This window comes from Triticum aestivum, chromosome 2A, assembly GCF_018294505.1.
Source record: "Triticum aestivum cultivar Chinese Spring chromosome 2A, IWGSC CS RefSeq v2.1, whole genome shotgun sequence".
In the NCBI taxonomy this organism is placed as follows: domain Eukaryota; kingdom Viridiplantae; phylum Streptophyta; class Magnoliopsida; order Poales; family Poaceae; genus Triticum; species Triticum aestivum.
In genome coordinates this window covers 282,903,101-282,921,237 of record NC_057797.1, presented here as the reverse complement: position 1 = coordinate 282,921,237, position 18,137 = coordinate 282,903,101, and the positions used below count along the sequence as shown (strand labels likewise).

At 46.2% G+C, this 18,137-nt stretch overlaps 1 protein-coding gene across 2 annotated transcripts; it reads left to right on the top strand.

Annotated features, from left to right (window-relative positions):
* The first annotated feature begins 11,936 nt into the window (after positions 1-11,936).
* Positions 11,937-17,054, top strand: LOC123188533 (protein TPX2). 2 transcript variants are annotated; one of them, XM_044600701.1, is made up of 20 exons: positions 11,937-12,320; positions 12,416-12,510; positions 12,617-12,675; positions 12,860-12,966; positions 13,052-13,262; positions 13,361-13,469; positions 13,543-13,662; positions 13,797-13,898; positions 14,514-14,690; positions 14,780-14,842; positions 14,919-14,999; positions 15,075-15,154; positions 15,234-15,312; positions 15,390-15,518; positions 15,595-15,684; positions 15,757-15,876; positions 15,949-16,115; positions 16,249-16,357; positions 16,461-16,520; positions 16,628-17,054. In XM_044600701.1, the coding sequence occupies exons 1-20, from the start codon at positions 12,143-12,145 to the stop codon at positions 16,805-16,807; spliced, it is 2,316 nt and encodes a 771-aa protein (XP_044456636.1). In that variant the 5' UTR covers positions 11,937-12,142; the 3' UTR covers positions 16,808-17,054. The 2 variants fall into 2 exon arrangements, with proteins under 2 accessions (XP_044456636.1, XP_044456637.1); XM_044600702.1 differs by having other exon boundaries at positions 11,958-12,320; positions 13,055-13,262.
* The last annotated feature ends 1,083 nt before the right edge of the window (positions 17,055-18,137 follow it).

Genomic DNA, 18,137 nt, shown 5'->3' with positions numbered 1-18,137 from the left:
ACTACGTGCAGCCCGCTGACGACGACCAGGAGTAGTTTAGGAGGATCCCAGGCAGGAGGCCTGCGCCTCTTTCGATCTGTATCCCAGTTTGTGCTAGCCTTCTTAAGGCAAGCTTGTTTAACTTATGTCTGTACTCAGATATTGTTTCTTTCGCTGACTCGTCTATGATCGAGCTCTTGTATTCGAGCCCTCGAGGCCCCTGGCTTGTAATATGATGCTTGTATGACTTATTTTATTTGTAGAGTTGTGTCGTGATATCTTCCCGTGAGTCCCTGATCTTGATTGTACACGTTTGCGTGTATGATTAGTGTACGGTCAAATTGGGGGCGTCACAAGTTGGTATCAGAGCCGACTGCCTGTAGGAATCCCCCTTCCACACTCCTTGGCCGAAGTCGAGTCTAGACATTACAAAACTTTTTACGAACATGGCTGTGTGCCTTACGGGCCCACGTCGCCATCTGGGTGGTATTAGGATATTTTATTCCTCATCTATACTCTGGGACTCTGATCTCTCTTCTATTCGGGTTAAATGATTTTGCTAAAATATAACTTTAGGTTCTCAAAAATACTTCCTCCCGGAGAGCCCCATTCAGGCCAGATGATCGCCTGTTGCACCAGAAGATTTCGTAGTTACTCTCTGCTACCCTTTCGAGACTTTGTGCCCATCGCCTTTGCAAATTCCCTACCACTATTATATCATTATGGATAACTACATCCACTTGCCCTTTCAAATCCCATTGATCTTGTTATTACAAGATACACCGAAAATTCTCTGTATTTGAAGGATCGAAAGTATGTCTAGAGGGGGGGGGGGTGATTAGACTACTCGACCAAATAAAAACTTAACCTTTTCCCAATTTTAGTTCTTGGCAGATTTTAGCTATTTTAGGACAAGTCAAGCAATCATCACACAATTCAAGCAAGCATGCAAAGATTATATTGGCAGCGGAAAGTAAATGCAACTTGCAAGAATGTAAAGGGAGGGTTTGGAGAATGCAAACGCAATTGGAGACACGGATGTTTTTCTCGTGGTTCGGATAGGTGGTGCTATCCTACATCCACGTTGATGGAGACTTCAACCCATAAAGGGTAACGGTTGCGAGAGTCCACACAGGGCTCCACCCACAAAGGGTAACGGTTGCGCGAGTCCACACAGGGCTCCACCCACGAAGGGTCCACGAAGAAGCAACCACCCACAAAGGGTGCACGAAGAAGCAACCTTGTCTATCCCACCATGGCCATCGCCCACACAGGACTTGCCTCACTAGCGGTAGATCTTCACGAAGTAGGCGATCTCCTTGCCCTTACAAACTCCTTGGTTCAACTCCACAATCTTGTCGGAGGCTCCCAAGTGACACCTAGCCAATCTAGGAGACACCACTCTCCAAGAAGTAACAAATGGTGTGTAGGTAATGAACTCCTTGCTCTCGTGCTTCAAATGATAGTCTCCCCAACACTCAACTCTCTCTCATAGGATTTGGATTTTGTGGAAAGAAGATTTGAGTGGAAAGCAACTTGGAGAGGCTAGAGATCAAGATTCATATGGTAGGAATGGAATATCTTGGTCTCAACACATGAGTAGGTGGTTCTCTCTCAGAACATATGAGTTGGAATGGTGTATGTGTTCTGATTGCTCTCTCTTCGAATGAAGAGGAGGTGGAGGGGTATATATAGCCTCCACACAAAATCCAACCGTTACACACAGTTTTCCAATCTCGGTGGGACCGAATCAACAAACTCGGTCGGACCGAAAATGTAAACCTAGTGACCGTTAGAGATTTTCGGTGGGACTGACATGCAACTCGGTAGGACCGATATGGTTAGGGTTTGGGCATAACGTAATACCGGTGAGACCGATTACACAAACTCGGTGAGACCGAATTTGGTAATTAGCTAACCAGAGAGTTGGTCAGGCAAACTCGGTGGGACCAATTTGCTCTTTCGGTGAGACCAAAAAGTTACAAAGGGGAAACACTGAATTTACATTGCAATCTCGGTGGGACCGATTCGCTCTTTCGGTGAGACCGAAAAGTTACGAAAGGGAAACAGAGAGTTTGCAATCCCATCTCGGTGAGACCGAGATCCCTATCGGTAGAACCGAATTGCTAGGGTTTGGCAGTGGCTTGTGACAAGTGAAACTCGGTGGCGCCGGATAGGAAGAATCGGTAGGACCGAGTTTGGCTTAGGGTTTAGGTCATATGTGGATATGGGAAAGTAGTTGAGGGTTTTGGAGCATATCACTAAGCACATGAAGCAAGAGGCTCATTAAGCAACACCTCATCCCTCCTTGATAGTATTGGCTTTTCCTAAAGACTCAATGTGATCTTGGATCACTAAAATATAAAATGAAGAATCTTGAGCTTTTGAGCTTGAGCCAATCCTTTGTCCTTAGCATTTTGAGGGTTCCACTTTCACATCCATGCCATGCCAATCATTGAGCTTTCCTGAAGTAATCATCTTGGAATAGCATTAGCTCAATGAGCTATATGTTGTTATGAATTACCAACACCACCTAGGGATAGTTGCACTTTCAGTATTGTTCCGAGAATATTGTGTGCCTACTGCCTTGTAGTTCCTTGCCACCTGAATACCCCTACGGATAATATCTCTCCCTTATCGAGTATCCGCTCATCCCCAGTTGTTCATGTGTTTCACAATGGTCATCAAAATACTATTCGATCCTCTAAAAATCCTTAGTAGCTTATTGCTCTACAATACTTGTCTGCTTGCATGATGGATGCTTTCCATATGTCTGGCAATATTCGTTAGTACCCTTAGGCACCGTCATTTTGATCCCTTTGATTCAACATGAGTGCGAATGCATGCAATCATCAGTTGATCCTTTTAAATTTTCTTTCCGGCTCAGACGTCATTTTGAACATGAGCTGGTTCTCAACAAATCCAATTGTCGTCGATTGTACCCCTAAGGCTATTCAACTTATCCATCCCTAATCAGAACATTGCTTCTGATCCCTTGATTTGAAAATCATAATTCCTTTGCATTTGAGCTCTGGATTAGTCAGTTGTTTCCATAATCCAATGCCTTTGCATTCTTTCTTCTTCTGGTACAGTACCGATACTCACATCAGCTCCGTTGTGGATCATCAGATCCATTGTTGGATTTCATCCAACATCGTCCTTAATGTTCAATAACCTTGTGATCCTTTCCACAAGTATATAATGCCTTTGGTAAACTGTATCCTCCGCCTTGTCAACCATGCTCTACTTTCGAGCTTGTGTTATTTACTCCTGAAGTTTGTGATATATGTTCCTAAGATACCCGATGGTTTGAACCAATGCCTTCCCTAATATGTGCAAACCCGGAAGATTTCACGGGTCATACTTATCTGGTATTGCACCAGGTAAAACTGTCAACAACTAATGTCATTTTCTAAATATGAGAGGTGAATGAAAGGTTATGCGTTGAACAAGTGGGAGTCGACCTTGAACCCTGTGTTCATGCCCATGGAAACGATGTATACCTTATCATGGAAGCTTCTCTTAAAATAATTACCCCCTTGTTATAAGTTCATCTTGTATCTGTGGACATGGTTCCGACCATGTTTCTCCTTGATTCCATTTCTCGTGCAAGTTTGAGCACTTGTCTTCTGTAGAGCATTACCCTATTCCAACCTTTACTATGATCTGTCGTTGAGTATTACCCCCTGGTATCTCGAGATTATCATGGAACTGCATACTTCTTATGAGTTCTTCATCAAGTGCTACATTCTCACTAATTCCAATTTTTCATGGGCTCTGAGTTATTAAACACTCAAAGACACCGATAACTGACTGAAGTCTGCACCGCGATTAAACAAATCGTGGTAACCTTCATGACTTACGAGTTTGAACTCGATCACGTCATTCCTAGCCTGTTTGGCTATATCCTTGTCATACCGATTTTAACTGTGCTACCTAGTCCTTCCCAGAGCAAAAAATTCGAGGTGAGCTAATCTTACGTCGATCTTCCTCGTCATAACAATTGTCCTTGAATGACAAGCTTGATTTCAAGTTTGTGTCGTACCTATGGTTTCAATAACTTCTCGCTTCATCATTCCGTTAACTTGATGTCATCGCTGATCGGTTACATCTTCTTGAAACCTCTCGACCAATGTGTCGTGATCATCATCAACATTTTGACCCCTTCCAAGATATCAATTGAATTCATGATGAGAAGTACCCTCCTTGCCCTCGATGATTTGTGTTATCATCGACCACTTTATTGCCTTCCGTTCAACATAAACTTGTTCGTGTTTCTAGCAACCCTATTCCTTTCAAGTTAATGGTCGGTATTTCATTCTTAGACTATTGCTTGTTGAGTCACCTTTCTAACATTGATCATGCTACCTAAGACCATATTTTGGGTCCACTTTTCAACCAATGCTTAATTGTGCATGTTTTCCTCGAGCATACATCCTTATATCATTTGATCTGACAGATGTTATCTCCCTGTTCACATAATTGTGGAAATCCATCTTTTGGAAATCTCGTTGAATTGTCGCTGAGTTCATCAGCCACCTCCTCATCCTCTCCTTGGTTTACTGAGGAACTCTGGTTTCGGAACTCGCTTCCATAGTTCATTTCCCGAGAATCATATAATGTCATCTCGTCAATTGTGTTGCACCTCTTCTTATCAGGCATCCTGAGTCTGAGATATCCTGACACCAATCAGATCTGAAACTCGGTCAGATATGATGGCTTGAATATATTTCCAAGAGTACAACATTGGTCTTTAGATGACCCGGTAAGGTGATATCATGCCTAGTGCACCTGGCCGGAGGACCTAGTGTTATAGTTTCCTTTTCTACAAGGTTATCCATTCTACCATGAGGAAATTGTAAGACTTATTCTACAAATTGTTCCTGACGGATCCTTTGAGTATCCAAAGTCTGACCTTTGCTTGAATACCATGCCAACGCTATCTCGAAGCATGTCTATGGTACTCCGATTTTCAACAAGAACATTTGAAGCCCAATGCTAATATTTCCTGCTCAATTACCCAAACACCACTGTATGGGTAACGTCATGAAATTCCTCTCCCCTTACCTAAGTGGTTTTGTACCTTCTATCCGGTCTTGGGTATCATACTCTGCTTGTATTGGGAAGGATATACCCCTGAAATATGTGCTTAAACACATTTTTTCCTTTCCATTGTTCTGTTTAATCTGATAATCACATTTTCCTTTCCATTGTTCTGTTTAACCTTCTTGAGATTTATATGATCTAAGCAATAATACGTCACTGCTTTTATAAGCACCTCAGCGTACAACTCTTTCAGTAAGACCCTGTTACTATTGTTGTTGACATTCCGGTAACCACCGATGGACGAGAACTTTACCTATTGGTCCGCCTCGTTTCGACGAGCAGGAAAATGGTTCTCTTCGTTCCTCGCCATTGGTACCGATGTTGTTGCCGACATAAATGACAGGCAATTCTCTGACATGCCTTGCTTACATGATCGTGCAAGATGTCACCGCCCTTCCTACTTTTAACCCACATGTGGGCCCATAACCCACAGGTCCCGCGATCGAAACCTGACTCTCCTATACACCCTGTTGCCAAAGTTATTCCTAGAGCTTGACTTCGTATGTAATTTGCGAGCCACCTTCCTAGTGATCAATTCTGGTATCGGACACAATACTTATTCCCGTTGCTCTGAACCCCATTCACACTCTGTTTCAGGCAATGAACGATTGCCTATCCGCTTGAAACTTCTTATTGCACCACTTTGCTCTCGATGTGTTTCATTTGTTCAACTCGAGAGATACTCATATGTTCATACTTGGGAAACCCCTAGAAGATTTTCCCTTATAACATCCTATCGTTGTAGAGCTGCCCCCTACCTATTCGTAAGTATGATGGAGATCCCGAAAAAAGGATGACAACAATGTAATGGATCGATCTCTTCGAGAAGAGCAACCAAGATTGAGAAGACCCGCTAGATTCATAACCAAAACCTTTCCCCCTTTCACCACCTCTTAAATCTCGGGACGAGATTTCTTGTAGTGGAGGAGAATTGTGACGCCCGGATAATTAAGCTACAGTAACCCTCTACAAATGTTGACACATCACCACGATTGTTGTTGACAATCTCACGATGATTCAAATCCCATTCAAATTCAAATTTGAAATAAAGTCAAACTATAAAAGTTTTCAAATGTCTAAACTAAAATTTCTGGATGTGACAAATAATTCATAAGTAATATTGGTGAAGGAACCAAGTTTTTCTAAAATAGTTGAGTGCACTAAGATAAATAAAACGGTGGCTTAACCATATTAATTATTGCCTTTTATAATTAATAAAATGTTAGGCTATTTTATTTGGGTGCCATAATTAAATGTGGCAGTGTTATATTTATCTTACTAATCTAGGTGCTATTTTTATATTTTTAAAGTTAAAGATAAATTGAAAACTATAGAGGAAAGTAAATAGACAGAAAAGAAAATGCAAATAAAAAAGAGAAAAGGCCTAAACTAGTACTGCCCAAGTGGGCTCTAGTGTGCACGTGGCCCAGCCCACTTCCGGCCTTTCCCCTACCACGTACAGGGGAGGCAACAGGGGAGGCAGGGGCCATGGCGTGGCGCACATCCAGGGCGCCATGGCCGTGGATGCCCTCCACGTCGCCTCCCTCGGCCTATAAAGTCGCTCACCGAAACCCTAATCCCCATCTCGCTCATAACCCCTGGATCCCTCATCGGCCCTCCTCTTCTTCTCAATTCGAGCTCGAACAACTCACGGTCACCATTGCCTCGCTGTCATCGTCGCGGCCATCGACCTCTCCGGCGTGCGGGAGCACGCCCAGGAGGTCCGTCGCGGCTGGCTTCGTCCGTTCCGGGCACCAGCTCGAGCCAGGGCGCTGCATCGCCAACGCCGCCATCGTCTTCTTCGTCTGGCCGCCGCCATCTCGCCATCGATCCGCACCGCTCCGACCACCCCCGGCCTTGCCATCTGCTCCTCCGGACTCACGGTGAACTCCCCTCCATCTCACCCCATTTTCCCCTTCGATCTGATGCCCTGGACTGCTCTTCACATCGTGTCGGAAGTTTCGTGCCGTAGCCATGCTCAGCCGCGCCCCTGTTCGTGTCCGACCGCGTCTGGCCGCGCGCGCCGCTTCCTAACCGCACCCAAGCGCGCGACCGCTGCCTGCCCCGCGCCAGCACCGCTCGTGGCCGCGCCTCCGCATGCGCTCGCGTGCGTGTGGCCTCGCCGGAGCTGCCGCTGCTCCTTGCGTCTGCCTGCTACTGCGTTGTTGTCGCTCCTGCCGTCGCCGCACGCCGCCTTGCTTCCTGCTCGCCGGTCTTGCCCCGCGCCCGCGTAGCCACGCCCTATGCATCTCGCGTGTGCCTGCGTAGCTGCTGCTCCTGCTAAGCTACTACCGCTGCTAATGCTCGTAATTCTTGCTGCCGCTGCCCTTGTTTGCTTGCTCTACTACCTCATGCTGCTTGCTGTTGTTGAGAATGGCCATGGCCGCTGCCTCTGCACCCATACCATGGCCACACAACCGTGGCACAGCCACTCAACGTTAGGCACGGCTGTGCCAGTGGCCGGCCCAGTTAATTAGGAGTAGGTTAGATTAAGGACTAATTAGCACTAGTTAATTTATGTGACAATGACGTGTGGGTTCCTTTCAATTAGATTAGTTTTATTTATTTGTTTAGATACGACCTATGACATGTGGGCCACTCCCTGCCTTTTTGACAAGTCAAAGTTGACTTGGTCAACTCGGATTAAAATAAATTAAAATAAAACCAGAAACTTTAGAAATTGTTTAAACCTTTGAAAATTAATAGAAAGTAATTCATATGTCAGATGAAAAAGTTTTATAGATGAAAGTTGCTCAGAACGACGTGACGAATCCGGATACGCAGTCCGTTCGTCCGTCACACATCCCTAGCATAGCGAACACGCAACTTTCCCTCTCTGGTTCATCTGCCCGAAAACGCGAAATACCGGAAATACTTTCCCGAATGTTTCTCCCCTTCGCCGGTATCGCCTATCCCTACGTTAGGTCACCCCTAGCACAACGTATGTCGCGTCTTGCTTTGTGTTACATTTGATTGCTCTTATATTTATTGTGTTCCCCCTCCGTTACTCCTTTCCGGTAGACACCAAGACCGCTGCCGATGTCCGTGTGTTCGACTACATCGATCGAAGATGACCCCTCCTTCTTGCCAGAGCAACCAGGCAAGCCCCCCCTTTGATCACCAGATATCGCCTACTCTTCTCTATACTGCTTGCATTAGAGTAGTGTAGCATGTTACTGCTTTCCGTTATTCCTATCCTGATGCATAGCATGTCCTTACTACTACTGTTGTTACCATTACCTGATATCCTACTGCTTAGTATAGGATGCTAGTGTTCCATCAGTGGCCCTACACTCTTGTCTGTCTGCCATGCTATAGTACTGGGCCGTGATCACTTCGGGAGGTGATCACGGGCATATACTATATACTTTGCACAGTTACATTACCTGTGGTACTGTTCGGAGTTGGGGGCTGAAGGGGCAGGTGGCTCCATCCCGATAGAGGTGGGCCTGGATTCCCGACGGCCCCCGACTGTTACTTTGTGGCGGAGCGACGGGGCAGGTTGAGACCACCTAGGAGAGAGGTGGGCCTGGCCCTGGTCGGTGTTCGCGGATACTTAACACATTTAACGAGATCTTGGTATTTGATCTGAGTCTGGCTACTGGCCTATACGCACTAACCATCTACGCGGGGATAGTTATGGGCACTCGACGTCGTGGTATCAGCCGAAGCCTTCGTGATGTCAGCGACTGAATGGCGCGCGTCGGATTGGACCGTAAGCCTGCTCTTGTATTAAGGGGGCTAGTTCTGCTTCCGGCCGCGTACGCAATGTGCAGGTGTGCAATGGGCCCAGACCCCTGCGCCATAGGATTTAGACCGGCGTGCTGACCTCTCTGTTACGCCTAGGTAGGGCTGCGACGTGTTGATCTTCTGAGGCCGGGCATGACCCAGGAAAGTGTGTCCGGCCAAATGGGATCGAGCGTGTTGGGTTATGTGGTGCACCCCTGCAGGGAAGTTAATCTATTCGAATAGCCGTGTCCCTCGGTAAAAGGACGACCCGGAGTTGTACCTTGACCTTATGACAACTAGAACTGGATACTTAATAAAACACACCCTTCCAAGTGCCAGATACAACCGGTGATCGCTCTCTCACAGGGCGACGAGGGGAGGATCATCGGTTAGGATTATGCTATGCGATGTTACTTGGTGAACTTACCATCTACTCTCTTCTCCTGCTGCAAGATGGAGGTTACCAGAAGCGTAGTCTTCGACAGGACTAGTTATCCCCCTCTTATTCCGGCATTCTGCAGTTCAGTCCACATATGATAGCCTTATTCCAGTTGATACCAATGCATACATATGTAGTGTAGCTCCTTGCTTGCAAGTACTTTGGATGAGTACTCACAGTTGCTTTCTCCCTCTTTTCCTCTTTCCCTTCTACCCGATTGCTGCGACCAGACGTTGGAGTCCAGGAGCCAGACGCCACCGTTGATGACGACTACTACTACTCGGGAAGTGCCTACTACTACGTGCAGCCCACTGACAACGACCAGGAGTAGTTTAGGAGGATCCCAGGCAGGAGGCCTGCGCCTCTTTCGATCTGTATCCCAGTTTGTGCTAGCCTTCTGAAGGCAAACTTTTTTAACTTATGTCTGTACTCAGATATTGTTTTTTTCGCTGACCCGTCTATGATCGAGCTCTTGTATTCGAGCCCTCGAGGCCCCTGGCTTGTAATGTGATGCTTGTATGACTTATTTTATTTGTAGAGTTGTGTTGTGATATCTTTCCGTGAGTCCCTGATCTTAATTGTACACGTTTGCGTGTATGATTAGTGTACGGTCAAATCGGGGGCGTCACAAGGTCGAAGTCCACGCGGTACTACTAATGAGACTGAAGTCTCTCTGCAAAATATAAATTAAGCAAACGTGAGTACAAATGTATCTAGCAAGACTTACATCAGAACTATCTACATATGCATCAGTGTCAACAAAAGGGGTGGTGGAGTTTAACAGCAGCAAGCCAGCTTTGACTCGGTGGCTATCCTGAACTACGACTGCAGGTAACTCTTTTGAGGTGGCGCACACGAGTCCACATATTCACCAAATCAATACACCACTATGAACCTGCTCCTGTCTCCCTATGAGAACGCCATCCATAGCACTCACACTTATCTTGCGCATTTTAGAGTATCCACTTTCACTTGTCTATGAACTGTACATGCAACCCAGAAGTCCTTTATCGCGGACACGACTATTCGAATAGATGATGTTAACCCTGCAGGGGTGTACTTTTTCACACACGCTCTCGTCACTTACCGCCATGTACACATCATATATCTCGGCAACCTTCAAGCGGAAGCCTGGCGAGGGTGTCGGCCACGACCTGACTAACCACACAAGTCTTTAGTCCAGGTTTATCGCCTATTCGGGTTTCATCTGCAAGGAGATCCGACCGGGGTTTCGCTCACGGCCCCAAACGATGAGAGCAGGATTCCCGAGGCACCAAACGAGCATCCCGGTACACCGTGCCTTGTGTCTCTACCGCATCATAGCCCACCCCTAGGGTCAGCGCTATGCATGGCCCCCAACACATATCCTACAAATACCAAAAACTAGTTGCAACTTCTGGACAAAGATCAGGTTGATTAATAAGTCGAGAGAGCTTGGAGTGCCCGGAGCCCAATGTGCGGTAGTAGCTGTTCATGGATCACAAACATAGAACTCAGTTTCTGAGGACGGTTTCAATGAGACAACCCATCATGTACTCCTACATGGCCTCTCACCGCTACCTTTACCAAATCGTGTTCACACACTTAGCTCAAATCACAACATATTGCCATGTTACATTCATGCATCATATTGTTGCATTGCATTGATTGTGTTCCCTCTTATTTGCCGGTGGTTGTTCCCCCTCGATAGACGTATGTTCCGACGATGAGTTCGATGATATCAATGAAGAACTATATCATCTTCAGAAGTGCCAGGCAAGCAAAACCCCCTTGTTCATTCCCATACAATCCCACTCTCTCACTACTGCTCTCTTTTACTGCATTGGGACAACAACGATTCATCCGTTACTTGCTGCGGTAGTTGAACCCCCTTTTTCTCTGCATGACCTGTCATTTCCACAGTAAATAGATGAAACCCACTAGCATGAGTAGGAGTTGTTTGAGCTCTGATGTGCCTACTCATTCATGCTTGTTTGTCATGCCTGCTACTACTTAGAGTTGAGTTAGGTCTGAGAGGGTGCTTGGATACGTTTTAGTCTCATGACTAAAAGTAGTGGGACTAAAGCTTGCTAGCCTCTTCCATGCTCGGATCCAAATACTAAAGAGACTAAAATCAAATTAATGAGCATTTATTATCCTCCAAATCCTCCAATTCAGAACTCGCATGTGTTAAAAGGAGAGGAGTTAAATGAAGAGAGAGAAGACTAATCCACATTTTAGTAGAGGTACCCCTGACTACCCTCTTTAGTCAGGGGTGCTTGGAACTTTAGCCTTTTATAGAGACTATTTTAGGTCAAACTAAAATAAGTCCTTTGGATTCAAACACCCTCTGATTCATTGAGGATGAATTGGCGAGTTGTAAAGCGAGAAGAAGGCATCCTGTTATTCTAAGCAAGTTTTACATTGCATCATGACCGTTAAGCTACAACCAACATGGGCAGTCTGTGCCCGATCGATAGCTGTAGGCTGTAGCAGTACCACTAATCTGTTGGTCCCTCGAAAAATTCCTAGTCCGGCGGACCATTAATCTGAGTGCGCACCGCTGGCAGCCGCGCCGCAAAAATAGCCGTTGCGCACACAGCGCCGAGATCTCTATCGCAGCACCCAACCACCCAGGTCCAGTCCTCCTCTCCTCCCTTCCCCTCCGTTAAGACTTGCCCCTTTGGCAATCGGCAAACACTTAAAATCCCCCGACCGTTGGACTCGCAACGTTCTTCTCCAACCCACCCCCACCAGGCTCCTCCCCCCCGATCCAGCCGATCCCCTTCCCTTCCCTTCCCTTCTTCTCCCCGCCTCCAATCAAAACCATACATCTCACACCACCACATCCGGAGAGATAGAGAGAGAACCCTAGCTCGCGCGCTCCTAACCCTAGAATTCTGCCCGTCCATGGCGGCGGAGACCAAACCCTCCTCCGGGACGGAGGCGGCGGCCGTGCAGTTCCAGGTGGATGAGGCGTACGAGTACCGCGCGCCCAAGTACTTCGACTTTGTCGTCGACGAGACGGAGGCCGACATCCGCGTCGCCGAGCGCTGGTTCGAGGCCGGCGCCAGCCACGCGCCCTCGCGTACGCACCCCGCCCCCTCCCCCTCCCCCTCCACGCGCCTTCTCTCCCGGAAATTTACCCTGACTTGCTCTTCTCTCTCTCCTTCTTGCGCGCAGCGTTCGCCCCGAGGATCAAGGAGTCGAGAACGGAGGTCAAGATCGACGCGCTCTGCGACTTCGCGGACGCGGAGGACCCGGCTCCATCTCCAAAGGTAACGAAAATGGAAAGAGATTGCCTCGATTTTGCTCTGATTTGGGTTGGGTTGTTTTTGTTCCCCCTTCTCATCACCCAATCTGTGTTGGTGTTTGCGGCGGTAGAACCAAGCAACGGAGGAGGCAGCAGTCAAAGCCCCAAATCCGGCAGGGGATATCGATGGGTAAGCGCTGGGGTGATTCTCTTTCTTCTAGAATTTACATATCATTGTTGTGTTCTGTTTCTGCCAGTTAACTGTGTTCTGTGACACCCGAAAAATTGCCTATTTGGACCTCGTATCTCTCCTTCTGTGTTTGGCATACTTTTGTCCTCATACCATGTTTGCCTGTCTTTCTTCATTTGGTCAGCACGTCTGCTTGTCCTGACACCATGTCAGAGTCGCCGCCAACAGAAGAGAAGGAGGAGTCACCCAAGTCTTTCGAGTTCCCCCTGTCCAAAGATTTGGCTGCAAAATGTGAGTCACTAACTAGTATTTCTTGGAGGAATGCCGGCTGGGAATTCATTCCTCAATTCTGATATCGACATTGCCGTGGTTTTAGCAGCAGATGTTGGGTCTAGCACGCCTAAGATTCAGAGGCCGCCTCCACCTGCGGAAGTTACCACTGCTGCGACCACTCGTGCCAAGTCAACAGTGAAGGCTGAAGCGTGCACTCCCAAGGTGCAGGGGAGCTCATCCACTCGCTCAAAGACCGTGCAACCGTCTAATCTGAAGCAGTCCTCGCTGGCATTAAAGAAGAAGAGTGCGATCAAGTAGGAGAAATATATGCATGCTGACTCGTAGATATTGATACCGTTTTCCAAAGTTTGAGATGGTTCGCTTAACGATGTTCTGGGTTGTTGGTTCTTAGGGGGGCTCGTGATGCGGTGGCAGGAAAGGCAGCTGCTGCTGCAAATGATATCAGGCAAGAAAATCAGGCTGTGAAGAGGCAAAAACTAGATGATGGAAGTACAAGACAGGTATAGCAGGAACTTGTATTACTGGTAGAACTTGTCCATGTACTGTGAACTTATAAATCATTGCGATGACCAGATATTGAACGTCAAGTCCCGGGTGCTGCTTCACAAAGGAAGATGTTGTAGTTTATCAGGAAGCACCGAGGTGGTACAGTCTTCCATGAGGCACCGCCATGACGACGCCCACTCTCTGAAGGTGGCGACATCTTCTTCTGACTCTAAATAAAGTTCATTTTGTTGTGTAGTGGGGAGAGATATGAAACTGCAGGTGTAATGTCATTTTATTATTTTGTGAACTTGTACTTACTGTAATTGTTGCCCGTTTTTCAGGAAGTGACAGTGACTCCATATATTTCGGCAGCTGAAATGGTCAAGAAGTTCGAGTCAGGGACTAGAGATTTGGGCAGCCACTACAGCAGATCAATGTCTAATGTAAGTTTAAGTATTCCTGTCCACATATCGTGTGGGTGTATGTTGCTTAATTTTTGTTATTATTGGCGCATGATAGCAGTTCGAAGTTTGGTAAAAAAAAAATCTTACCTTTATCATCAATCTGTGAATATTTGATGATGAAAACGGTATTAGTAGTTGACTAGGAGTTTGTTGTTGTTTAATTCATATTGCAGAACAATGTCTATTGTAATTCATAATGCTCATTGTGAATTGTTGTTGTTTAATTCATATTGCAGAACAATGTCTATTGTAAGTTTAAGTAGTCCTTTCCACATATCGTGTGGGTGTACGTTGCTTAATTTTTGTTATTCTTGGGGCTGATAGCAGTTCGGAGTTTGATAAAAAAGAATCATTACCTTTATCATCAATCTGTGAATATTTGATGATGAAAACGGTATTAGTAGTTGACTAGGAGCTTTACATCCATATTACAGTTTGTATGCTCACTGTGAACTGCCGTTGTTTAATTTATTTTTCTTGGTGCAATGATACGGATATCTCCACTAGCAATCCAGAGTTTGATGAATTGCCGCATTTATTACATCTTAATACTTGACCATGAAAAATATATTATAATTTGGATTAACCATGCAGGAGGATGCAGCAACTGCCTCACAGAGAAGGCCCAAACTTATGCTAACAAGGCCAAAGGAACCTGAGTTTCAGACTACCCACAGGGTCCGAGCAGTCAGAATGAAAAGCTCTTCAGAACTAGAGGAGGAAATGCTGGCCAAGATTCCAAAGTTCAGAGCACGGCCATTTAACAAAAAGGTGGGAAAATTTCCTGTGTTTCTGTTTAACTAAATGAATTGCATGCTTCAGGGGATGAAGCCTAACTAATTTCTTGCTTCTGCTTTTAGATAGCCGAAGCTCCGTCTTTCCCTCCTCTTCCAAGGACAGCTCCACAGCTCCCTGAATTCAATGTACGTATTTGACTGTCATAACAAATTCGCCGAGTGATCGTCCACTAATTAAGTCACGCCTTTGCATTGACTATAGGAGTTTCACCTTAAAACGATGGAAAGAGTGTCTCGACATGCTGACACATGTTCAGAAGCTTCTTCCGTAGGAACTATGCGGGTAAGCATACTAGCACCTGGTTTTTCCACGTTATGTTGTTGATTGTGGCAATGACTGAAAGTATACATCTTATAGAGTCAGGGTAGTAAGCCACTTAAACTTGCTGAAGCGAAACCCCCACAACTTGAGACAGCACTGCGCGCAAGGCCATCTAGGTACATTTATTGAGGAAACAATAATCACTTTTACTGTGCTGCAACCTTGTAAATTCGACTCTAACATGAGCTTTAACAGGGTGAAAAGCACTCAGGAATTGGAACTAGAGGAATTGGAGAAAGTCCCCAAGTTCAAGGCCAAGCCACTGAACAAAAAGGTCTTGTACATTTCAACCTTATATACATTCAACTATATAATGCTTTGGAAAATTAGCCTGAACATCATTCCATGCAGATTCTTGAGAGCAAGGGTGATATTGGTGTTTTTGCCCACCCGAAGGCCCAGGCAACAGAGCCCAAGGAGTTCCATTTTCGTACTGACGACCGCTTGGGACCTCCTGCAGTTGCGGATCTTCTCGACAAGGTGTGTGCTGAAGTAAACCAAGTAGTGTTGTCAGCAACCTTTTCACCTTTTTAAATCTGTTGTCCTTTTTTTGCAGCTTTCTCTGTACTCTGAATCTTCTTCCTACCATGACAAGAAAGATATGCCGAGACTGACGATACCCAACCCTTTCAATCTACATACAGATGTATGTGAAATGTGTTTATACTTTCTTGCCCATCTTTGCTGCAAGCGAATAACACTGTACCCATGTTTACAGGAAAGAGGGCATGACAAGGAGAGGCAACTAGAGGCACAACTGTTGCAGAAGAAGCTAGAGGAAGAGAAGGCCCGGAAATTCAAGGCTAATCCCTATCCTTACACCACAGACTATCCAGTGGTACGTGCAAAGTGATAGATATATGCTGAACATATCCTGCTCCCAGGCCATCTCTTGACATTTTCCACTCAGGTGCCACCAAAGCCTGAACCGAAACCATGCACGAGGCCAGAAGGTTTTCAGCTGGAGAGCTTGGTGAGACATGAAGTGGAGCAGCAAAGGCTAATGGAAGAAAGAGAGAGGATGGCGAGGGAAGAGGCTCAGAGGAGAATTGTCAGGGCACAACCGATACTGAAAGAGTAAGTAGCATGTGCAACCCCTTGTCCTACGTACGACCTCTTGATTTATGTTTTATCTGGGAAGAGGCTCAGAGGAGAATTTATGATACACATCACACGATCTCTTGTCTTACGACTTTTAATTTGGTTGCAGGGATCCTATTCCTCTTCCACAGAAGGAGCGAAAGCCTCTTACTGAAGTGCAACAGTTTGAACTGCATGTTGATGAGAGGGCGGTTCAAAGATCAGAATTTGATAACAGAGTCAGTAATTTTACCTGCTTTTGCTCCTTCTATACTACTATACCTCTGAAATGAACTAGCTTTGTAGGAAGGAGGGTTTATGGAGCATTTCATTGTGATGCAGGTGAAGGAGAAGGAGATCACTTACAAGAGGTTGCGAGAGGAAAACGAATTTGCACAGAAGGTACATACATACACGCGACGCATCCTTGCCTGTTCGTCAGCCTTTTTTTTTTTTGTGTTGTACCATGGCGACTAACCAACTTCTGTATATGTAATGTGTGTGTGAAGATCGAGGAAGAGAAGGCGCTGAAGCAGCTGAGGAGGACCTTGGTGCCACAAGCACGGCCCCTCCCAAAGTTCGACAGGCCGTTCCGTCCACAAAGGTCGACGAAGCAGGTGACCAGGCCCAAGTCACCACAGCTTCAGGTGAATGAAAGAGGGGCGAGAAGGCACCCGTTCATGAGATAGATGATCTCAGTCTCCAGCTTCTGCTCTCCATCTGCTGTACCTTCTCCTTTCCCCTGACGCCAAGATCATCTCTATCTGGTCACCAGAGTATTGTTGTCATTCTTTCTCATCGTTATATAGGCCTCAGAGTTCCGTGTAGTCAGTCAACACAGCTGACTCTGTGGATCTGAGATGGGGCTATTACGGATTGCTGATTGATTGATGTTATTGTGCCTATATTAATTCCAGTTTATCTGTTGTTTGTGCATGTCTCACTATTTTGATAGACAACTTGTAGTGCCGCTTAATTGTCTGCCCCGTTGCTGCAAAACTTATGCTGCTTTTGTTCTATTTGAAGGGCTTGAGTTTTGTTCCACATTATGGCAGCCAAAACGTATTGGTCCAAATAAAACACATGCGCAACATCGTCTACAAGAAGAGGACGAAAATAATCTTTGGATGAAATGAACACTAAAAATAAAATAAACAACTCGCTTCATCAAATACCAGCTCCACCGTGGCTTCTCTTTTCGTCCATACACCTCGCTTCTTTTGCCCTCGAATGAAAGCGACTTCTCGAGTTTCTTTGTCGGCCCGTCTGTTGGATGGTCTGAGCGTGACTCCTCTTTTTGTCCACACGACCACCGCCAGCCTCTCGAGGTGGGCCACGGTGGCCGGAAGTTTTTCGAGCTTTAGTTGAGGTGGTTTTTGGAGCATATATGAATTCTAGGTGAGCCATTTCTTTGGTCATTTTCGTGTGCTCTTAACAAAGTGGGTGTGCCCGATCCTTGTTTCTTCGGCAGGTTTGGTTGCTTCGTGCGCCTGGAGGATTCAATGATGTTGTCGCTCGGTTGAGTGCACCGTCCGTCGTCGTCTTTCGTCTTTGTTGCACCGAGGTTTGCTCGTTTAACTTGCGTGTGTAGCGTAGTTTGTTTTCTTCATGTTGATATCCATGCATTTTGTTTTTGTGTGTCTTCTTGTTGCGATAGAATTTGTCTGTTCGAAATTGAGATCCATGCGGATATATTGTGTTCGGGAATTGTGGGTGGATGGTGAGAGGATTGGTGAGTGGCTTGTCCTTGGGGTCATGTCACGGGGCTCCACTCGAGCTCCCGGGCAGACCGACGCGAGAAACCAAGTGCACCATAGGGCCCATGCCACGGGTTCTAAGTCCATACATTCTGAATAGTTTGGTCGGCGGTATTGAACAATAGGACGGACAAGGAGGGCCGACATGGAAAATGATTAAGTGGTTGGTTGGAAGGCCCGAGCAACCGCTCTCCAGCAGATGATGCATCACATGAGAGGTAGGGTAGGCTACCGACAATTCCGAGCAGCCTCACACTGAGTG